The 25,004-nt window shown below is 38.9% G+C and overlaps 1 protein-coding gene across 1 annotated transcript in view; it reads left to right on the plus strand.

Annotated features, from left to right (window-relative positions):
* The first annotated feature begins 3,704 nt into the window (after nt 1-3,704).
* Nucleotides 3,705-25,004, plus strand: part of LOC117509719 (rac GTPase-activating protein 1-like) — a 164,536-nt gene continuing 143,236 nt past the window's right edge. Inside the window, exon 1 of the mRNA XM_034169437.1 lies at nt 3,705-3,806. Within this exon, the coding sequence (XP_034025328.1) occupies nt 3,719-3,806 (88 nt within the window). The 5' untranslated portion in view covers nt 3,705-3,718. The remainder of the gene's footprint in view (nt 3,807-25,004) is intronic.

Here is a 25,004-nt window from a genome sequence, read left to right on the forward strand (position 1 = left end):
TGCTTCTGTCGGCGGCCACACCTCCTGTCAGTTCAGCGCACACACCAAAGCCACACTCGTGTGGAACTTAGACAATTTTCTCTGACAACACGACAGTGATTGTTTGTATACTGTTAGTCGTGCCAAGAGTGCGAATGGCCACACAAATGTACACTCAACAAAAATATAAATGCAACACTTTTGGTTTTGCTCCCATTTTGTATGAGATGAACTCAAAGATCTAAAACTTTTTCCACATACACAATATCACCATTTCCCTCAAATATTGTTCACAAACCAGTCTAAATCTGTGATAGTGAGCACTTCTCCTTTGCTGAGATAATCCATCCCACCTCACAGGTGTGCCATACCAAGATGCTGATTAGACACTATGATTAGTGCACAGGTGTGCCTTAGACTGTCCACAATAAAAGGCCACTCTGAAAGGTGCAGTTTTGTTTTATTGGGGGGGGATACCAGTCAGTATCTGGTGTGACCACCATTTGCCTCATGCAGTGCAACACATCTCCTTCGCACAGTTGATCAGGTTGTCAATTGTGGCCTGTGGAATGTTGGTCCACTCCTCTTCAATGGCTGTGCGAAGTTGCTGGATATTGGCAGGAACTGGTACACGCTGTCGTATACGCTGGTCCAGAGCATCCCAAACATGCTCAATGGGTGACATGTCCGGTAAGTATGCCGGCCAAGAACTGGGACATTTTCAGCTTACAAGAACTGTGTACAGATCCTTGCAACATGGGGCCGTGCATTATCCTGCTGCAACATGAGGTGATGTTCTTGGATGTATGGCACAACAATGGGCCTCAGGATCTCGTCACGGTATCTCTGTGCATTCAAAATGCCATCAATAAAATGCACCTGTGTTCTTCGTCCATAACAGACGCCTGCCCATACCATAACCCCACCGCCACCATGGGCCACTCGATCCACAACATTGACATCAGAAAACCGCTCACCCACACAACGCCGCACACGCTGTCTGCCATCTGCTCTGAACAGTGTGAACCGGGATTCATCCGTGAAGAGAACACCTCTCCAACGTGCCAAACGCCAGCGAATGTGAACATTTGCCCACTCAGGTCGGTTACGATGACGAACTGGAGTCAGGTCGAGACCCCGATGAGGACAATGAGCATGCAGATGAGCTTCCCTGAGACGGTTTCTAACAGTTCGTGCAGAAATTCTTTGGTTATGCAAACCGTTTGTTTCAGCAGCTGTCCGAGTGGCTGGTCTCAGACGATCTTGGAGGTGAACATGCTGGATGTGGAGGTCCTGGGCTGGTGTGGTTACACTTGGTCTGTGGTTGTGAGGCTGGTTGGATGTACTGCCAAATTCTCTGAAACACCTTTGGAGACGGCTTATGGTAGATAAATGAACATTCAATACACGAGCAACAGCTCTGGTTGACATTCCTGTTGTCAGCATGCCAGTTGCACGCTCCCTCAAATCTTGCGACATCTGTGGCATTGTGCTGTGTGATAAAACTGCAACTTTCAGAGTGGCCTTTTATTGTGGACAGTCTAAGGCACACCTGTGCACTAATCAGCATCTTGATATGACACACCTGTGTAAAAAAGTTTTAGATCTTTGAGTTCATCTCATACAAAATGGGAGCAAAACCAAAAGTGTTGCGTTTATATTTTTGTTGAGTGTAAATCATTTTTTGAATTGAGTCATTTCAACTTATAATTACATCTGAATGTGTGATTGCCTTTAATGTTATGATCAGGACAAAGTAATTTCTAAAATATGAGTGATTATGAATGTTTTAAAATTGCACAAAATAGGGACAGGGCCTGTACCTCTGCAAATGTCTTTTGACTTAACTTTGATTTCTTGGACATTTTTAATGATCCATTATTGTAAAAATATAAAATGAAACAGTTTTTTTTTTTAAATAAGAAAATAGACGCTGTTTAAAGAGCCTTTTATTTAGAAGCATGTATTGATTTGCTGGATTCTCGGAACATTTAACCAGATGAAGGTCTCCTCTGCAGCTTCGACCTCTGGTGGAGTTGTTTAAGACACTTTTCTCCCATTATGAAGAGCAGAGATGTTTTTTTTTTCCTGACTGGACTTCATGGTTTTCACCTCATCACTGGAAGTTTTTGAAGTACGTCAGAATTTACGTTGCCTGCACAGCAAATGTTCCTGATTGTATGACAAATAAAAATTATATATATATATATATATATATATATATATATAAAGAAACACAAACAGCTTTTAAAAAAAAATGGGGAAAAACACATTAAAAAACTTTCAGAAAAAGATCTGTTTAAAGTTGAACTTTTTGTGGTCTTAGCAGTAACAAAAAAAATCTGTCGCTTTATTTTGAAAAAATAAAATAGACTGAACCATTTACAAATTGAAGCGTTCATTCAGCTCAACTGTGCTAAAAGGCTAAGCTAATTTTAGCCAAGGAGTAAAATTTCAGCAGCGCAGTAAACGTCATGTTTTATTTTTAAATTATTCTCACCTTGAGTAAGCTGCAGATCTATGCTCCGTTGGTCAAACTGGGTGTTTGTATATATCCAAAAGTGGGAAATTTCAGATTTAGTGGGTCTGCCCCATCATCCCGGCTGCCTGCATCGCTCTGCCCCGGAATGAGGCCTGAACTCCGGCTCCTCCGTGTGACTCTGCCTGCTGTCGCGGTTTGATCGATACCCCACCAACTCGTCAGTCCTCACTCGGCTCGGCGTCACTCCGAAAAGTACCTGAAAAAATTCTCCCAGCAGGGTGATGGGAGAATTATTCTGCTGTTGTTTCTTTTAAGCTTTTTCGTGGTTCTACAGATGCAAATCCAAGATGGCGATCACTCAGCTTTTCTTGAGTTGTGTGACGTAGCAATCTCCGCCCCCTTTGCTACTTCCGATGCGACTGATGTCACTGACACGCATTAACTGGCACGTCTGCTGCCTTCAATCCGAAAGGCCCATTACAGCCAGTGCGGTGCAGGATTCTGACAGCTGTCTTGTGTGGACTTTGCCCCCTCGTTCACAATGTGGAGTTTTGTCAGATGATTATTGGTTTTGATTTTTTTATTAGCATTTTGTCAGTTGCTTCATGATCGGGTTGTGTGTTGTTTTTCTCAACTTGTAAAATTATTTTCTTCATTGTCCACTTATCTTTCTCCTCCCACGTGCCTCCTCTGTTCTGGTTGTTCTTCACACCTGCCCCTTGTTATGTTTGGGTTTTAAGTCTTTTCAGTTTGCTCCCTCACTGCCGGTTGATTAGATGTTTCACCCAGGTTCTCCTCCACACGTCCTGCTTTGTCCTTCTTTGAACATCAACTGTTTGTAAGTTATTCACAGTCCCTTTTTGACAGCTGGCAGTTTTATTTTCATGTTCACTGTCTCCCTTTTTGACAGTCGCTTTGAGTTGCTTCTTATCTTCCTGTTTGCTTTTGGATCAGTCAGTTTGGGTTTATGATATTTGGTGAACATTTTTGTATTTCTGGAGTTTGTCCTGTTGTGAGGTTTTGGATGTTTTTGGATTTGATGTTCACTATTATTCTGGAGTCCAATAAATAACTGTATTTTTGCCCTCACCTCTTATGTTTTTTGGCCACCTGCATGTGTGGTCCAAACCTGCCTTCTTTGGGGTTTAAACTGTAACACTTTTGAAACAAAAGAAGCAAACACATTTTACATCTTCAGTCCTCTGTGTTTTAGCTGGTTCTTTATTTTGATATATCAAGGCGGAGTTCAGCTGAGTGATGGACTCTCGATCAGTTCTTGAGGAACTCCTGGCTTTGTGCCTTCAGAGGATCAACATTGATGAAGATGCTTTGAACACCGAGAAAGGTGAGAGAAAACATCCTTAAAACGGTTTGTAAAGGCTACAGTGGTAACATGCTTAGCAATAAATGAAATGTGCAAATGTTCATGTTAACTTGGAAACCTTTTAATATTTTCAATTATGATGATGATCTGTTCAACAGTTAAGATGCTGGACAGAGTCACGGTCATGGTATGCATTTTAAAAACAATTTAACATTCTGATTTAAATACTCTTGCGCGCATGTATAGCTGTGTGGAATTTTTTTGTTTTAAGCCATCATTGTGATGACAAGTTGGCATTGCAAGGACAGTTTGGCTGGTCCTCACAACTTCAAAGGTCCGTTTGAGGGTAAAGACTTGGTTTAGAGTTAAGGTTAGGCATATCTCTGTTATGGTTAGGATTAGGGACTATGGAATGCATCAGCTTGAGTGTGTGTGTGTGTGTGTGTGTGTGTGTGTGTGTGTGTGTGTGTGTGTGTGTGTGTGTGTGTGTGTGTGTGTGTGTGTGTGAGAGAGAGAGATAGCCTTCATTCAACCCATTCAGGTTGCAGTTTCACACAAAAAAAGAAGAGAAAAAAATTCTCCATTCCTCATCATTGTGTTTTTGTCCTGTTTACAGGGGTGTCATCAGACAGGGGGCCATGCCCTCTTGGTAGAGTAAAGGTCCACTTTTGAAGCCATGTTAAAGACTTTCTTTATCATACAACAACTAATAGTGGAAAAAATGTACAACCCCAATTCCAGTGAAGTTGGGACGTTGTGTAAAATGTAAATAAAAACAGAATACAATGATCTGCAAATCCTCTTCACCTATATTTGATTGAATACACCACAAAGACAAGACATTTAATGTTCAAACTGATAAACTTTGTTTTTGTGCAAATATTTGCTCATTTTGAAATGGATGCCTGCAACACGTTTCAAAAAAGCTGGGACAGTGGTATGTTTATCACTCCATTACATCACCTTTCCTTCTAACAACACTCAATAAGTGTTTGGGAACTGAGGACACTAATTGTTGAAGCTTTGTAGGTGGAATTCTTTCCCATTCTTGCTTGATGTACGACTTCAGTTGTTCAACAGTCCATGGTCTCTCTTGTCGTATTTTGTGCTTCATAATGTGCCACACATTTTCAATGGATGACAGGTCTGGACTGCAGGCAGGCCAGTCTAGTACACATACTCTTTTACTATGAAGCCACGCTGTTGTAACACATGCAGAATGTGGCTTGGCATTGTCTTGCTGAAATAAGCAGGGACGTCCCTGAAAAAAGACGTTGCTTGGATGGCAGCATGTGTTGCCCCAAAACCTGGATGTACCTTTCAGCATTGATGTTGCCATCACAGATGTGTAAGTTGTCCATGCCATGGGCACTAACACACCCCCATACCATCACAGATGATGGCTTTTGAACTTTGTGCTGGTAACAATCTGGATGGTCTTTTTCCTCTTTTGTCCGGAGGACATGATGACCATGATTTCCAAAAACCATTTGAAATGTGGACTCATCAGACCACATCACACTTTTCCACTTTGCATCTGTCCATTTCAAATGAGCTCGGGCCCAGAGAAGGCGGCAGCGTTTCTGGATGTTGTTGATGTATGGCTTTCAATTTGCATGGTAGAGTTTTAACTTGCACTTGTAGATGTAGCGATGAACTGTGTTAACTGACAGTGGTTTTCTGAAGTGTTCCTGAGCCCACGCGGTAAGATCCATTACTCAATGATGTCGGTTTTTAATACAGTGTCGCCTGAGGGATCGAAGGTCACGGGCATTCAATGATTGTTTTCAGGCTTGCCGCTTACATGTAGAAAGTTCTCCAGATTCTCTGAATCCTCTGATTCTATTATGGACTGTAGATGATGGAATCCCTAAATTCCTTGCAACTGAACATTGAGAAACATTGTTCTTATACTGTTGGAGTATTTTTTTTTTTTTCAGGCAGTTGTTCACAAAGTGGTGATCCTCACCCCATGTTTGCTTGTGAACGGCTGAGACTTTTAAATGATAATCCTTTTATACCCAGTCATGACACTCACCTGTTTCCAGTTAACCTGTTCACCTGTGGAATGTTCCAAACAGGTGTTCTTTGAACATTCAACAACTTTCCCAGTCTTTTGTTGCCCCTGTCCCAGCTTTTTTGAAATGTGTTGCAGGCATCCATTTCAAAATGAGCAAATATTTGCACAAAAACAAAAAAGTCTATCAGTCTGAACATTAAATATCTTGTCTTTGTGGTGTATTCAATTGAATACAGGTTGAAGAGGATTTGCAAATCATTGTATTCTGTTTTTATTTACATTTCACACAATGTCCCAACTTCATTAGAATTAGGGTTTTGTGTGTGTGTGTGTGTGTGTGTGTGTGTGTGTGTGTGTGTGTGTGTGTGTGTGTGTGTGTGTGTGTTGTGTGTGTGTGTGTGTGTGTGTGTGTGTATCTCCAAATAACAACAAGAAGACAAAAAGGCATTAGAATTTTTTTTTTTCTTCTGTTCCAAAGCTTACATCCGCATATTGAGGAATCCATGTCCTTTTAAACCTGATCCACAAGGAGGGGCTGTGGGTCCATTGTTATGCTGGGCATTACAGCTTTCCATAAACATTAAAGTGAAGTTTCCCATTCTGGGGTCTATTTTAACTGGAGAAACAGGCAACATGGTCTTCTGGTTGCATCTTCTGGAAAGATTTATTTAAATTTTTGTCACTGAACCAAAGTTTTTGGTTTAGCTGTGTGATTTTTCAATATGCATGTAGACTTCAGTGTAAGGCTTTGTTGACCACCTAGAAGGTGGTTTGCAGTAACTTGCTGATTCTATGGCTGATAAGACATCTGCCAGGCTCCCAAAAGAATGCTTTGAGGTGTCATAAATTAATTAACGAGTATATGGTGTTTGACATTCCTGGTCCTGGTGTTGCCAAGAAAAATAGTTTGTCTCTTTGATGTTATCCAGGCTTTGGGAGTGTAGAATTTAGGGCCTTTGTGAAAGGGGAAAGATGAAACACATTTGGTTCTATGCAAACTCACAGCCTTCTTGTTACAGCTCTTTCTGCGTACGTCTGCGGAAGCAGGCCACAGTCTCTTAACTTGAAAAAAATTTCCTTTTCTGACACATAACCTACACTGTCACCATCGTGGATTTCCAGTGGTGGACAGATTGGAGTGTGATTGATTGTGTGAACAGGTGTCTTTTATACAGGTAACAAGTTCAAACAGGTGCAATTAATACAGGTAAAGAGTGCAGAATAAGAGGGCTTCTTAAAGAAAAATTAACTGGTCTGTGTGAGCCAGAATTCTCGCTGGTTGGTAGGCAATCAAATACTTATTTGCAGCAGTAACATACAAATAAATTATATATAAAAAAAAATCATACATTGTGATTTCCGTGATTTTTTTTTTTTTTTTTTTTTTTTTTTTAGATTGTCTCTCACAGTGGACATGCACCTAAGATGGAAATTTCAGACCCCTCCATGATTTATAAGTGGGAGAACTTGCAAAATCGCAGGGTGTTCAAATACTTATTTTCCTCACTGTGTAAATGTGCAGGAGGTCTCTGCTCTCTGGTGGGGTTTCGGCTGTCTGCAGGAACATCATCTTTCCATCCGCAGCTAAAATCACAAACGATGCCAGAGACCCCCGCTTACCCTGCCTCCTTTCCCTACTACCATTAAGTACAGATTAGTCAGCCCTACACTGAAGGTACTGTACTCCAATCACCTGTTTTTGCACAGTACCATTCCATTACGTTATATTTACACTGCAAAAAAGGAGTGTCTAAAAACAAGATAAAAACACTAAATCTGAGGGAAATTATCTTTCTGCATGGATGGGTAATTTCACTTGACAAGATGTCTTGAATTAAGATTATTAAATCTGCAAATATGCATGTCCAACACCTTAAAATAAGAAATTAACCCTTAAATCAATAAAATGATCTCACACTTCTAAATATAAAGTTGTTTTATCTTGGTATTTGGTCTATTTGATTCATTATCTTCTTTCAGAAGTGTTTTTTTCTTTTCCTTGTCTTATTGTTTATGCACCAATAACACCAGATCACATTCCTTGTATGTGGGAACTTACTTGGCAATAAATGTGATTCTGATTCTGATCAGTCTTTTTGTCATGAAACTTGGAGCTTGCTTCAGGCACTGATGCAAGAGAAGGTGTATTAGTCATTTTCTCAACCAAATCCACAGCTAGAACTTTTGTCTCTGATGTGGCTGGGCTTGGCCCTTGTAATGGTGGTTGAACATTCAGAACATTCAGTTGGTCGGAGTATCTGAAGAATCTCCCAGACATTTCTGCAGGTGTTTGTTCCATCTGTCAGAGTTGATCCATGTGCCTTCTCCAGACACTATCCTACACAGTATGAACTGTAGGATACTGGTCCATATTGTTGAAGAGTGGTGCCAGGAACCCTCTCAGGTTTGCCTCTGTAGATCCTGGCAAACACTGACTCTCTTGAAGTGAAAACTCTGTCTGATGTTTTCTGTACATGATTTGCTTCTCTTGTTTTTCAGCAGTGTCCTTCACTGCTGAGGGTTTCAAAAGATGGAAAGTGGTGCACAGGTCACTTTAACTTCAGACTGGTGGGAGATGTCTTTGTGGTTAAATGAGGGCTGGTGCGATAGTTTAACAGAAAATAGTGTAGCCTATGGTGCTTTCAATTCATTTTTCATTGTTTGAACAAACATTTCTGCAGGCCATTCATTGTGGGATGGTTTGGAGCTGACTTGATGTGCTTTGCTCCATGAGCTTGCAAGAATGTAGCCATGTCCTGGGAGATGAATTGAGGTCCATTGTTGAAGACCACTTGTGTCAGAAATCCAAAACGGCTCAAGATTTTTCTTAATTCCACTATTGTTTTCTCCGTGATGGTTGATTTCACGATAGCTGCTTTGCTGTGTTCAACAACAACACCGACAGTTGTCATGTACCTGCACCTCCATAATCTTTGAGCTCTTGTTCCAGGTTATGAAGCCATTGAGTAAACTAACTGACATGGACCACTACTTTTATAATCTTCATTCGCTAAGTATTGTCATGATGAATGAATAATGGTGAAAAGTTAAAGTTTCTCAGTTACATCCTTAGGTGGTCTTGTTGGCAATAAGGATATCAAGAGCAAAACTGCCTGTGATCTCAAGCCATGTATTCCATACATACATTTTGTCATAATTGGCAAAGTACAAAGTATTGTCCCACCCAGTGAATGAGTGGAAAAATTGGGCCACCTTTCTCTATTTTTGGGTCAATTTCCTCTGCAGTTTCATGAACTGGAGAGTATAACTGCTGCATCCATGTAGTTTCATAACACTGAAAAGATGGTTTTATGGTCATCAGATTGTTTTTATTGAAGCAGAGTATTAACTAGTGATACAGTATGTTGATGATATAATGTGGATGCTGTGTCATAATGTAGGTTTTTTGCTCTTCTGAAGTCCACCTTTCCAGCTGCATGTTGCTGAAGTGTGTGCAGTCCCACACCCGAGCAAGTATGCATAACACGATCACATGCAGCATTTAATGTATATTTTACATTGTATCTTAACCAAATAAGTCCCAGTCACTCTCATATTTGAAAGTGAGGTGCAGACTGGTACTCACTATCACCTGACAAAGTTTGATCTCGTGTTCTGTTGTGTTGAGCTCCCGTCAAGATGTACTCCCCATCATCTAACAACAATATTCTGCTTTAAAGACAACGTGTACATGCAAGTCTTTACTTTTTTAAAATTGAAGAGACACTTATTACTGTATTTTTATGTCAAGACTAAACTTGCGTGGGTTTTTCAGTAGTGGAGATCATGTTGGCCGGTGACCACGTCCCGTCGAGATGAGCTCCACCGTGCAACTGTGCATGTGCACCTCACCCATCGAGTTGAGTTCGTCCACCGAAGAAAAGTAGAAAACCCACTTAAGTTTTGTCTTTCGGGTCAGTCACAGTCAAGGTGTCTTAAGGTGTGTCACCTTAAGACAAAAATCAAAGTAAGTATTTTTCTTTGAATTGAGACCCATTATGATGACCAATGTCTAGTGCAATATAATCCAAAATTTTATTCATGTATCTCTTTTGTTGTTCCTTCTCTGGAAGTCAAGGTTTCAGTTTGGCTCTATTTCTTTGCATTGTTTGATGCACTTATTCCCTCTGTAATTGCATTCTTTCTGGATCCTTCCTTATTTCTTCTTTCTCCTTCTGTCCTTTTCTTTGATAGCCTCACGTCTAGCAGGGTCTCCAAGGATCTTTTCCCTATATTTTCTTGTTCGTTCTTTCCCTGATGCACCTTTTTCAGTTCTTTCTTCATTTACACCACCACTGCTGGTGTTTGGTGTTTTAGCACTTAATGTGCAAGTTCTTCTGGGCCTTTCCATGTTTTTTTTATCAGTCCTGAACAAACAATACTTAATCCAGATTAAACTATTTGCAGATTAGATTAACATAAAACAGACAAAATGTGAAATTGGTTGATGGTTAATTTGGAAATTTTGTGTAGAGTCCGTGACAAATCTGAATTACTTTATGTCTGATTATGTAACTGTCCCGCTCACTATTTAAATTATAGGGCTAGGTCAAATTTTGGTGTTTGTAAAACAGTATCCACATAGACAACATTATAGCATCTTATAATTAGTATATTTTATTATAAAAAAATAAAATAATGGTCGAGCCAATTTAGGTGATATGTATTCTGAATTTTGAGAAGTCTATTATACTCAGTGGTGGGCACAGATAACCAAAAAATTAACTTCGATAACAGATAATCAGATAACTGAAAAGTTATCTTCGATAAAGATAAAACAATAAACCACCCAAAAATGTATCGGAAGTTACCGATAAATTCCAATATTATCTCTGGCACATTTACAACTACTAGTAAAACAAATTTAATAGCTTCTAGTAATATTACAAATAACAGACCCAAACAATGAGACCACACTTTTTTCTTTCAACATTCTGCCCCTGCTGGAAGCTCTTGTTTACTACAGTGCTCCCAGCACAGAGGCACCCCAAGAGCAGCCATAAAGCCAGCTCTCTATGAATTACAATGCTCCGGTCAGGTGGAGGTCTTGAAAAATAAAGTCATGCTGAGTTATGGTTTTGATTTATAAATAACATTATTACAGATAGAATATCTCCATTAATGTCAATTCTGTCATTTGTACAAAGTTAAAATAGAACATATATCTTTTAATGTTGAATAATGCACTAATTCTGAGGTTTTGTAACAAACAGATCGCAAAGGATTCTGGATAAAAGTGCCTCTGCTAAACACTGATTGGTTCAGTCATTTATTATGTAAACCAACACGTTAATGTGACGTCTGTTGTGTGTTGGTGCTTAAAGATAAATGTGCTTTTGTAAAATATTCCATTTTTTTATTTGTGAAAACAGGCATTTTTACGGAACCCTGGAAGTGTCATCGCAAAATGTTTTGCATGTGGAGAGAATGTGCGCACGTTTTATGATGTTGTAAAACGTGCTTTACACTGTGCGAGATGTTTTATCATGCAGGAATTTTTTGGACCGAGTTTCAGGTTAATCGTGCGTCCTGCATCGTGTAGTGTACATGGAGTATCAAGCTGCGGTCAACATCTGACGACCACCTCCTGATCGCCGATCGTATGGTCGAATGAGAATCAAACCTATTTGATATATTATTGTGGTCGGCGGCCGTCGTGAGGGTTTCCTGCTGCTGAAAAGCTACAAGCATCCAAACGCTTGCACTGTGCCTGTTTAAACACTGCAGAGCTGGCTTGTAATGTTGTTGTTATTATTTTGCTGCTGTTTTGTTTTTAAACTTCATTTGTAAAAAAAAAAAAAGCCATTTGCAAAGCCAAAAAGTTGATTTGACAATCATCTGATATAGCCGGGGTCAAAAGAACACAGATGCTTAGTACTTAGGGCGAATACTGCCATGAACACTACTGGCCAGTAGATGGCAGTAGAGGCCTTGAAAACAGAATTCCAGATAATCCCTGTCTGCTACATTTAAAATGTGTGGAATTTAACAAACGCAAATACAAAACCAACGTCTATAAACGCAGAGAATATATTCAAGAGAGTTTTAGGCACTAGAATTTAATGCTGTTGTCCGTGGAGCCTGAACAGAGTGTCTGAAATGCATTTGTCGTGACGTACTGAGATTACATCATCCTACCCATAATGCACTGCGGGGCACAGCATGTGCTCACAAAACCTTAAAAATTAGCACATTACTTTAAAACTAAAACATATATCTGATATTTTCACTTTATAAAACTTCAGACATGACAGTAATTTTAAATAACTTGTCTAAAATTAGTTTGGTTAAAATTTGAACCATAAGTTAAAAATGTATGCCTCTGTGTTAAAGGAAATTTTTTTTTTTTTTGGCCGTTTCTCCTTTGTCTGCAGACGATTGAGACGCTTTTCATACAAGCAGTTCTCTTCTATTTGCAGAGGTTATAACTGTGCGTCTGTTACAAAACTTTTAACAGGTATGTGCTGAACTAATTGTAAAAATGCTTGTCGCTGTTCAGCTTTGTTTACTTTGTTTATCGGTTTAAAAGTTATCGGACAAAAATTAATCGGAAGATAATTGGTCCAATAATGGTTTTTAAAGTTATCTAAAAAGATAATCCGATAATGAAAACATTATCTTCGATAATTATCTGTTACCGGATTATCGGAAGTGTGCCCACCACTGATTATACTACACCACAATTTATCACTGTGGAGAGTGTTGAATACCACAGAGGGTTGATCTAAATCAAAATGTGTAGGATACTTTCTTCTATTGTCATAGAATCATCCATGTACTATTTTAAAACTATATGTCACGGACTCTACACACGTAGAGTCCGTGACACCGTGCTAGCTATAGCCTTCATCATAACAGGTATAGGACCTAATTATTTATTCCATTCAGCTTATATCCTCTAATTATCCTAACATAGGACAATAAAACTACCTAAGTTACATTCACCATGCTATTATTTTTAAATATAGGTATGTCACGGACTCTACAGGATTTTCTGAACATCTGAGACCATACAGTGCTATCATCACCAAAAACAAAATATTGCTCTGGCCGCATTAAATCTTTTTGTTTATTTTTTTAGACACCCTTGAGACTTCAAATAACATTATTTAAAGACCAAAGGATGACTTTTTATTGTTTTCATTCAGCATTTCCAGTCAGTATTGTTTTGAAAATGAAATTTTACAACGGTGTAACTTATTTCTGTAAAACTATGTACAGTGAGGAAAATAAGTATTTGAACACCGTGCAATTTTGCAAGTTCTCCCACTTAGAAATCATGGAGGGGTCTGAAATTTTCATTTTAGGTGCATGTCCACTGTGAGAGACATAATAAAAAAAATAAAAAAAATCCGGAAATCACAATGCATGATTTTTTTTTTTAAAATATTTTATTTGTATGTTACTGCTGCAAAATAAGTATTTGAACACCTATCAACCAGCAAGAAGTCGGGCTCACACAGACCTGTTAATTTTTCTTTAAGAAGCCCTCTTATTCTGCACTCTTTACCTGTATTAATTGCACCTGTTTGAACTTGTTACCTGTATAAAAGACACCTGTTCACACACTCAATCAATCACACTCCAACCTGTCCACCATAGCCACGACCAAAGAGCTGTCTAAGGACACCAGGGACAAAACTGTAGACCTGCACAAGGCTGGGATGGACTACAGGACAACAGGCAAGCAGCTTGGTAGAAGACAACAACTGTTATGATCATTTATTAGAAAGTGGAAGAAACACAGGATGACTGTCAATCTTCCTCGGTCTGGGATTCCATGCAAGATCTCACTTTGTGGGGTAAGGATGATTCTGAGAAAGCTCAGAACTACACAGGAGGACCTGGTCAATGACCTGAAGAGAGCTGGGACCACAGTCACAAAGATTACATTAGTAACACATGATGCTGTCATGGTTTAAAATCCTGCAGAGCAGCAAGGTCCCCCTGCTCAAGCCAACACATGTCCAGGCCCGTTTGAAGTTCACCAGTGACCATCTGGATGATCCAGAGGAGGCATGGGAGAAGGTCATATGGTCAGATGAGACCAGAATAGAGCTTTTTGGAATCAACTACACTTACCATGTTTAGAGGATGAGAACAACCCCAAGAAAACCATCCCAATTGTGAAGCATGGGGGTGGAAACATACTCTGGGGGTGCTCTTCGGCAAAAGGGACAGGACGACTGCACCGTATTGAAGGGAGGATGGATGGGGTCATGTATTGCGAGATTTTGGCAAACAACCTCCTCTCAGTAAGAGCATTGAAGATGGGTCATGGCTGGGTCTTCCAGCATGACAATGACCCCAAACACACAGCCAGGGCAACTAAGGAGGGGCTCCGTAAGAAGCATTTCAAGGTCCTGGAGTGGCCTGGCCAGTCTCCAGACCTGAACTCAATAGAAAATCTTTGGAGGGAGGTGAAACTCCAAACCTGAAAGAGCTAGAGAAGATCTGTATGGAGGAGTGGACCAAAATCCCTGCTGCAGTATGTTAAAACTTGGTGAAAAACTACAGGAAACGTTTGACCTCTGTAATTGCAAACAAAGGCTACTGTACCAAATATTAACATTGATTTTCACAGGTGTTCAAATACTTATTTACAGCAGTAACATACAAATAAATTATTAAAAAAATCATACATTGTGATTTCCGGGTTTTTTTTTTTTTTTTTTTAGATTTTAGATGGTCTTTTCAATTTAAAAACAGTAAAGACTTGCATGTATACATGCTGCCTTTAAAGCAGAATATTGTTGTTAGATGTTGGGGGGCTCATCTCAATGGGGAGTTGCGTATGGGTAGTTGCGCGGCAAAGAGAGCTAGATAAACTCGACAGGTGTTGAAGTCCGTGGTAGAGAGAGCTGCGCATGTGCAGTTGCATGGTGGAGATCCTCTCGATGAGTAAGATCATCTTGTCGGGACACCGGTGTAACAGTATATCTCCCCCCACCCCACCCCCTGCATAACAAGACTGCTGCAGTATTATCACACATTTCATCCTCCATTCTGAAGTGACTCACCCCTTTTTTGTGTAAATTCTCTCAATTCACATCTACAATTGTTTCCCTGCCCATGTATTATTTGCCTTATTATTGGGTAGCGGGTAAGATATCCAGGTCAGGATATCTTACCCCCACCTCTGCAAAGCACGTCTGCTGTAGCATTATCACCCATTTCTTCCTACCCACTGTTGCAACCCAGCTTGATAAGGTCGTAACAAAGGAGAGGAGATCACACCAGACCAACATTTAACAATATTTATTAGAAAAAAAGATTAAAAAGAGATAAAAAAAAAAAAAAAAGGTCTGTTCCTGCTGCGGGGCCCACTGGCAGGGCCGTAACACCCCCCCCCCCCCCCCAAAATGAAAGGGGACCCTCCCTTCGAGGGACAACCAGACAAATTAAAAACACAGCAAATGAAGAGAGGTACACTCAGTCCCCCGCAGAGGTGTCGTCCGGCCCCAAGAATCTTGAAACACGACCTGTAGCTCTCCAACTCCAACCCCGCAACCTTAGCGCCAAGGAGAACATGAACTACAACGGTGTAAAAAAACGATTTTACAGTGGGACATGAGACAACACGTCGGCCAGCACATTATCCTTCCCTTTAATGTGCTGAATATCCAAATTATATGGCTGAAGAAATAAAGCCATCACATTAGCCGCTGATTTGGATTCTGAAGAGAATTCAAAAACGTGAAAGGGTTGTGATCCGAATAAACCCTCAAAGGAGTTCCTGAGTCAACATAAACTTGAAAATGTTGCATTGCCAAAATAAGAGCGAGTGCTTCCTTTTCTTTTTTCCCCAACTTTATAACTTTTCACTCCTTTTTTTAAAAAGGAATACAAGAACATACAATTAAACAGCACACCATTATACAACCCCCCATTATACCCCCCCCCCCCCCCCCCCCCATCCGTTGCAACACCTGTTAAAGCAAAATAGAAAAGCATAGAGTGGATAAGAAAATCATATTGGTAACATATGAGTAGGAAAACTAGAGAATAATTAAGGTATATTTAAAAAAGAAAAAGCAGTAATTAAGGGGCATTTTTTACACAATCAATCAATCAATCATTTTTTTTATATAGCGCCAAATCACAACAAACAGTTGCCCCAAGGCGCTTTATATTGTAAGACAAGGCCATACAATAATTATGTAAAACCCCAACGGTCAAAACGACCCCCTGTGAGCAAGCACTTGGCTACAGTGGGAAGGAAAAACTCCCTTTTAACAGGAAGAAACCTCCAGCAGAACCAGGCTCAGGGAGGGGCAGTCTTCTGCTGGGACTGGTTGGGGCTGAGGGAGAGAACCAGGAAAAAGACATGCTGTGGAGGGGAGCAGAGATCGATCACTAATGATTAAATGCAGAGTGGTGCATACAGAGCAAAAAGAGAAAGAAACAGTGCATCATGGGAACCCCCCAGCAGTCTACGTCTATAGCAGCATAACTAAGGGATGGTTCAGGGTCACCTGATCCAGCCCTAACTATAAGCTTTAGCAAAAAGGAAAGTTTTAAGCCTAATCTTAAAAGTAGAGAGGGTGTCTGTCTCCCTGATCTGAAATGGGAGCTGGTTCCACAGGAGAGGAGCCTGAAAGCTGAAGGCTCTGCCTCCCATTCTACTCTTACAAACCCTAGAAACTACAAGTAAGCCTGCAGTCTGAGAGCGAAGCGCTCTATTGGGGTGATATGGTACTACGAGGTCCCTAAGATAAGATGGGACCTGATTATTCAAAACCTTATAAGTAAGAAGAAGAATTTTAAATTCTATTCTAGAATTAACAGGAAGCCAATGAAGAGAGGCCAATATGGGTGAGATATGCTCTCTCCTTCTAGTCCCCATCAGTACTCTAGCTGCAGCATTTTGAATTAACTGAAGGCTTTTTAGGGAACTTTTAGGACAACCTGATAATAATGAATTACAATAGTCCAGCCTAGAGGAAATAAATGCATGAATTCGTTTTTCAGCATCACTCTGAGACAAGACCTTTCTGATTTTAGAGATATTGCGTAAATGCAAAAAAGCAGTCCTACATATTTGTTTAATATGCGCTTTGAATGACATATCCTGATCAAAAATGACTCCAAGATTTCTCACAGTATTACTAGAGGTCAGGGTAATGCCATCCAGAGTAAGGATCTGGTTAGACACCATGTTTCTAAGATTTGTGGGGCCAAGTACAATAACTTCAGTTTTATCTGAGTTTAAAAGCAGGAAATTAGAGGTCATCCATGTCTTTATGTCTGTAAGACAATCCTGCAGTTTAGCTAATTGGTGTGTGTCCTCTGGCTTCATGGATAGATAAAGCTGGGTATCATCTGCGTAACAATGAAAATTTAAGCAATACCGTCTAATAATACTGCCTAAGGGAAGCATGTATAAAGTGAATAAAATTGGTCCTAGCACAGAACCTTGTGGAACTCCATAATTAACTTTAGTCTGTGAAGAAGATTCCCCATTTACATGAACAAATTGTAATCTATTAGACAAATATGATTCAAACCACCGCAGCGCAGTGCCTTTAATACCTATGGCATGCTCTAATCTCTGTAATAAAATTTTATGGTCAACAGTATCAAAAGCAGCACTGAGGTCTAACAGAACAAGCACAGAGATGAGTCCACTGTCCGAGGCCATAAGAAGATCATTTGTAACCTTCACTAATGCTGTTTCTGTACTATGATGAATTCTAAAACTTGACTGAAACTCTTCAAATAGACCATTCCTCTGCAGATGATCAGTTAGCTGTTTTACAACTACCCTTTCAAGAATTTTTGAGAGAAAAGGAAGGGTGGAGATTGGCCTATAATTAGCTAAGATAGCTGGGTCAAGTGATGGCTTTTTAAGTAATGGTTTAATTACTGCCACCTTAAAAGCCTGTGGTACATAGCCAACTAACAAAGATAGATTGATCATATTTAAGATCGAAGCATTAAATAATGGTAGGGCTTCCTTGAGCAGCCTGGTAGGAATGGGGTCTAATAAACATGTTGATGGTTTGGATGAAGTAACTAATGAAAATAACTCAGACAGAACATTCGGAGAGAAAGAGTCTAACCAAATACCGGCATCACTGAAAGCAGCCAAAGATAACGATACATCTTTGGGATGGTTATGAGTAATTTTCTCTCTAATAGTTAAAATTTTGTTAGCAAAGAAAGTCATGAAGTCATTACTAGTTAAAGTTAATGGAATACTCAGCTCAATAGAGCTTTGACTCTTTGTCAGCCTGGCTACAGTGCTGAAAAGAAACCTGGGGTTCTTATTTTCTTCAATTAGTGATGAGTAGAAAGATGTCCTAGCTTTACAGAGGGCTTTTTTGCACCACTTATTGGCCACAGACTATATCATGTTCGTTTGCAAGCCTAAATACACAGCACCAGTGCAATACACTAAAGATGGTATATTAGCATTTCCTGCAGATGGTGTACAGGCCCACAGAGGCTCACAGAAGTATCATATTTCACATATGGGATTGAAGAAAAAAAAAAAAAGAGTATTCATAAAGTTTGGGATAAAGAAAGAGTAATGGTGAATTCTACAAATGGAGACCAGGTATTGATGAATTTCTGTCTGGACTTAGATCTCTTACATCTCAGCTTCTCCAGTGGAATCAGAGATAACATTTCTTTAACCCAGGATACAAATGATGGAGGCTTATTAGACTTCCAGTTACAAAGGATAAGCCTCCGAGCCTGGAGCGAGCCGAAGGCCACAAAATTAGATTGAGGGGTAGTTATGTTCATGTCCTTCTCTGGCACACCAAATATAGCTGTTAGTGGATTGCGATTAATTGTTAACTGGCAGATGCTTGAGAAGGCATCAAAGATGCTGCTCCAAAACGAGTGTAGGGATGAACATATGTCCAGTAGTTGCGGGTTGTTAGCGGCATTTAATACATGTAGGATCGGTATTTGTATAAAACCTAGACAGCTTAAGTCTAGTGAGATGCAATCTGTGTAGTATCTTAAACTGGATTAGACTCTGCCTTAGACAAAGTGAGGTTAAGTGAATACGCTGTACAGCATGATCCCAAATCTCAGCTGTAATCTCAATATTGAGATCCTGCTCCCACGCAGATTTAATTTTGCCCAAGGAAGACACATCACTAGTCTGCAATGTTTCATATAATTTAGCAATGTTGCCTCTTGCAACTGGGTCCTGGTCCAATATAGTGTATCCTTGCGTGAAATATATGGAAACGAGTAATGACTTCTGGCAAAACTTCGGACCTGAAGGTATCTAAAGAAATGTGTTCTTGGTACAGCATGATCCCGCTGAAGGGGTTCAAATGTTACAAAGATACCACCTCAGAACAGGTCACTAAAAAAGATCAGACCCTTATTGTGCCATACTTGAAATCCTGCATCACTCTGGGGTACAAGAAAAAGATGGTTACCAGACAAGGGCATATGCCCGCACGTAGTACCGAAATTAAAATGTTTTCTGAACTGGAACCAAACTCGAAGAGATTCTTTAACAACCAAATATTTTATGCTGTTAACTTTTACAGGCAGTGGGGAGCACATTAGAAAAATGGGAGGTGTGTCTGAATAAGAAAAAACTTATATATATATGCCCAAGAGGACCTCTCTTGCTTTTGTACATTGAGATGTAATAAATTAACTTGGCAATATTTGCTGACCAGTAATACAAAAGAAAATTGGGCAAACCTAGTCCTCCCATTGATTTGTACATTTCCAGAAGAGATCTGTTTGTTCTGGGGGTGGACCCATGCCAAATAAGAGGAAATATGGGTATTAAACTCCTGAAAGAAGGCTTTAGGTAAGAAAAACAGGGTCATTTGGAATAGATATAAGAATTGAGGCAACACAGTCATTTTTATTGCATTAATCCTGCCTGCAAGGGAGATGGGCAAAGATGTCCATTTAACTAGATCTAGCTTAATATTGTCCAACAGATTTTTGAAGTTATGGATATATAAATCATTGTAAGAGTGAGAAACTGAGATTCCTAAATAGGTAAAGAAGTGCTGTTCTACATTAAATGGGAAGATGTCATAACTCAGATTTAAGGCTAGTTGATTGACAGGAAAAAGCAAGCTTTTTAAAAAATTCAATTTATAACCTGAGCTCCTTCCAAAATGATAAAACATCTGTAAGTCGCAGTAAGGATGCTAATGGATTAGATTATCTGTTTATTTATTTAATTGTTTATCTGAAAGAAAACAGTATGTTTCTCTAAACCTGGACTCGGATAGTACTTTAAATGATGATCTTTGTAATTACTCAACCTGGTTCAAAGCCAATAGATTATCGTTAAATATAAAAAAGTCTAATTTTATGTTATTTGCTGCCATTAAAAATGTAATCATGGTGTAATGAAAATTTGCATTGATAATAATACAATAACATGCTTTTGGAGGGCAGTATGCTTTTTCAGAGGCCCGACGTCCACGCCCAGTCGCCCAAAATGACAGATATTCGCCCGAGTTAGACAAGGGCAAATATCAAGCAGACGGGTATAGCCAGGTAGCGTCGACGTAAATCGACTATACCAGCCTAGCAACACCTCGGTAAAGTGATAATAATGAAATAATATCAAGGGTCTCATCTATATATTTTTTGGGTGTGTGGATAGATGATAAACTGTCTTGAAGAGAACATATTGATCATGTTTGTTAAAAAAAAAAATAACCAAGTCAATAGGAATCACAAGCAAAATAAGATATTTAATACATCACAAATGTCTTTTAACATTATATTATAGCTTAGTTTATCCATATTTAAGTTATTGTAATATTTTATGGGGAAGTACATTTGCAACTGAAGTTCGCTGATCCACAGCAGGATTGTTTTCCACCTGCGCGGCTCCATTTGAAGCCCGAGGCGTCAGCGCAGTTCCGCCGGCGCGGCTCCATTTGAAGCCCGAGGCGTCAGTGCACATCCACCGGCGCGGCTCCACCTGAAGCCCGAGGTGCCAGCACAGTTCCACCGGAGCGGCTTTACCGAGGCCCGAGGCGCCAGCATGGAGTTATCTGACCATGGGTCCGAAGAAGGCACTGACGGCGGAGGAGGGAGACGATATCAAGAAGTCCCTGGACTTTTTGTCTGAGGAAATCTCTGTTGTTAAAATGGAGCCGGTGAAAGAAGTGAAGCCTCTCCGGATCCAGAATGCCGAGAAAGACCGGCGTCTGGTGTACCTGGAGAACCGTGTTGCGGAGTTGGAACAGTACACAAGGATGAACGACGTTATTATTACAGGAATTCATATTAAACCTCGATCCTACGCACGGGCGGTGTCAGACAGCGGAGGGAGGCCAGCGAGCAGGAGGCCAGCTCAGTGGAACAACAGGTGGCTGACTTCCTGCAATCTAAAGGTATTCAAATGGACTGTAATAACATTGAAGCGTGCCACCCCCTGCCCAGGAGAGAGGATGGAGACAAGCGAGCAGTTATGAGGTTTGTCAACAGAAAACATAAAATGGCATTGTTAAAACAGGGACGGAAACTCAAAGGAACAAACGTATTCATCAATGAACATCTGACCAAAAGAAACGCAGACATCGCCAGGAAAGCTCGTTTCTTAAAAAAGCAGGGAAAAATTCAACAGACATGGACATCCAACTGCAAAACATTTATCAAATTGAATGGAACACCAGAACAAGCAAAGGTTATGGTAATCAGGAACATCGAGGAACTGGACAAATACGACCAATAAGGTATGAGGACACAAACACATCACAACACCATGACACAGACCAGAGGAACCTATTCATCTACTACATCATGAGACAAGAAGGATATAACTCAAAGGATTGCTGATCATGGAAAAGTAGAACTGAGAACATTTAAATACACAGAACACAATGTACTGGACTTGGAGCACGATATAGACCCGGACAATAATTTCTTCTCAAATATCAATGTTGTTGTTGCTATTATACAGATGAACAGTTTAATCGGATCATTAAAACGGATAACAAATTATCAATAATCCATTTCAACAGCAGAAGTCTATATGCAAACTTTAACAACATTAAAGAATATTTAAGTCAGTTTAAAAAAATATTTAACATAAGTGCTATATCAGAAACATGGATCAATGACGATAAAGGAATGGATTTTGAACTGGATGGATATGAATTTAACTGTGTAAACAGAAAGAATAAGAGCGGAGGAGGAGTGGCTGTGTATGTGGATAAGAACATGGATTATAAAATAGTAGACAATATGACAACTGTGATCAATAACTTATTAGAATGTATAACTATTGAAATATGTGAAGAAAAAAGCAAAAATATATTAGTCAGCTGTATATATAGAGCACCAGGATCTAGTATTGAAACATTCACTGACTGTATGGGAAAAACGTTCTCAAAAACTAATCAAAAAACTGTGTTCATTTGTGGTGACTTAAATATTGATCTGCTCAATCCAAATAAGCATAAAATAACAGATGAATTTATCAATATAATGTACAGTATGAGTTTATATCCAAAAATCACCAGGCCAAGCAGAATTACATCCCATAGTGCTACCTTAATTGATAATATATTCAGCAATGATATTGAGAATAACACTATGAGTGGATTATTAATCAATGACATTAGTGAACATCTACCAGTTTTCATCGTTTATAATAGAAGCCATTGGCGGAATCAGCCAGAGGAGAAAATAAAATACAGGCGAGTGCGGACAGAGGAAAACATGAACATACTAAAGGAGGATTTACAGGAGCAAAACTGGGAAAAGGTATACAGTGAAAGTGATGTTGATAGTGCATATGAAACTTTTTTTTTACAAATATTTACATCATTATGTGATAAAAATTGTCCAATTAAACAAGACTACAGAAAACAAAAAATCCAAGATCGACCATGGATGACGAAAGGGTTATGTATGTAATGCATGTAATAAGAAAAATACACTGTATAGAGAATTCATAAAACTAAAGACTAAAGAGGCAGAAAATAGATATAAGAAATACAAAAATAGATTAGCTAATATTATACGGGTATGTAGGAAGGAATATTATAGTAACATATAATAACAAAACAATATTAAAGGAATATGGGATATATTAAATAGCATTATCAAAAATGGTAATAAAAAACAGAGTTACCCTCAGTATTTCATTGATAATGTCAAGAAGGAAAATAAGGATGAGGTAGTCAACGGTTTTAATAATTTTTTTGTAAATATTGGACCAAGCTTGGCAGAAAAAAATTCCTGATTCCCAACCTGAGGATTGGGATAATAATCTCATAGAAAGAAATCCCTGTTCAATGTTCCTCACAGCAGTGGATGGAAAAGAAATTATAGACATTGTGAATAATTGTAAATATAAAACATCTACCGATTTAAATGAAATTGATATGGTGGTGGTAAAACAGGTCATTGAATGGATTGCAGAACCATTAACATACATCTGTAACTTATCATTTCAAACCGGTAAATTTCCCAATCAAATGAAAATAGCTAAGGTTGTGCCGCTGTATAAGACTGGGGATAGACACCACTTCACAAATTATAGACCTGTTTCTTTGCTTCCACAATTTTCCAAATTATTAGAAAAGTTATTCAATAATAGATTAGACAAATTCATAAATAAATATAAATTACTTACTGATAGTCGATATGGATTCAGAGCACATAGTTCATCACTTGCATTAATAGAATCAGTTGAGATTACAAACGCCATAGACCACAAATTACATTCAGTTGGAATATTTATAGACCTTAAAAAGGCTTTTGATACAATCAATCATGACATATTAATCAATAAACATGAACAGTAGTGGATTAGGGGGTTGGTGTTGCACTGGGTGAGAAGCTACTTAAGTAACAGAAAACAGTTTGTGAAGTTGGGGGAATATACATCATCATGCTTGGACAATGCTTGTGGCGTCCCACAGGGGTCAGTATTGGGTCCAAAACTGTTTCTAATTTATATAAATGATATTGTCAATGTTTCCAAAATATTAAAATTAGTATTATTTGCAGATGACACAAGCATTTTTTGTTCAGGGGGGGATTTGCAGGAGTTACTGAGGAGGATCAGTATAGAAATGGGAAAATTGAAAATATGGTTTGACAGAAACAAATTATCATTAAACTTAAGTAAAACAAAATACATGTTATTTGGCTATTGTAATACAGACATACAGGTTCAGTTACAAGTCGAGGGGGTAGATATTGACAGGGTACATGAAAATAAGTTTCTGGGGGTGAAGCCTTTGGAGAAGCATTTCAGTTCTAAACAAAGCAAAACATATTCTGGACCACAACTCACTCCGCATTCTTTACTGCTCACTGGTTTTACCATATTTACAGTACTGTGCAGAGGTATGGGGTAATACTTATAAAGGTATGAATGAAATGAAATGAATGAATGAATGAATGAATGAATGAAAGAAAGAAATTTATTTCAGCAGCATTTTCAGCATTTCAGCATCAACACAGTACAGACACAACATATCAAAACAAAAACCAAAACCAAAATTTGCACTGTGTGTCTGAAAAGGGGTGGGAAGAAGCAAAGCTTATAAGTTACCCACCCCTATACCAAAAATCCAGTCCAACACATTTTACACTTATACTCAAAAAAAAAAAAAAAATAGGACTCATAAATACATATCCATTTTTGCTCACACTCCTATACATACATTCCCCACAGATACATACCATACATTAACAAATTTATACATCATATTTATACATTAAATTCAATTTCCTTTTCCAATATATCCAGAAATTAATACGTTTTTATAACGTTTCTTAAAACAAACTAAAGAACTACATAATCTAATTTCAACAGGACATTTATTCCAAATCTTCACCCCCTTAACTGAAACACAAAAACCCTTTATATTAGTGCGTACGGGAGGCCTCTTAAATACAGCACATCCTCGTAAACTATATCCAGAATCCCTTATCTTGAACAGGTTCTGGACATAAAGTGGTAAGGCTCGATTATTTGCTTTGTACAAAGTTTGTATTGTGATATAATCCACTAAATCTCTAAATTTCAATAAATTTAAAATCATAAACAAAGAATGCGTTGACTCAAGATAATGTTTGTTACAAATAATTCTAATGGCATGTTTTTGTAAGAGAAATACTTGATTGGTATTTGATTTATAAGTGTTACCCCAAGACTCCACACAATGTCATATATGATACTACTAAAGAATGATATAAAGTGAGTAATCCTTCCTGTAACAGTGTGTCCT

Source organism: Thalassophryne amazonica, chromosome 5 (assembly GCF_902500255.1).
Source record: "Thalassophryne amazonica chromosome 5, fThaAma1.1, whole genome shotgun sequence".
Lineage (NCBI taxonomy): Eukaryota > Metazoa > Chordata > Actinopteri > Batrachoidiformes > Batrachoididae > Thalassophryne > Thalassophryne amazonica.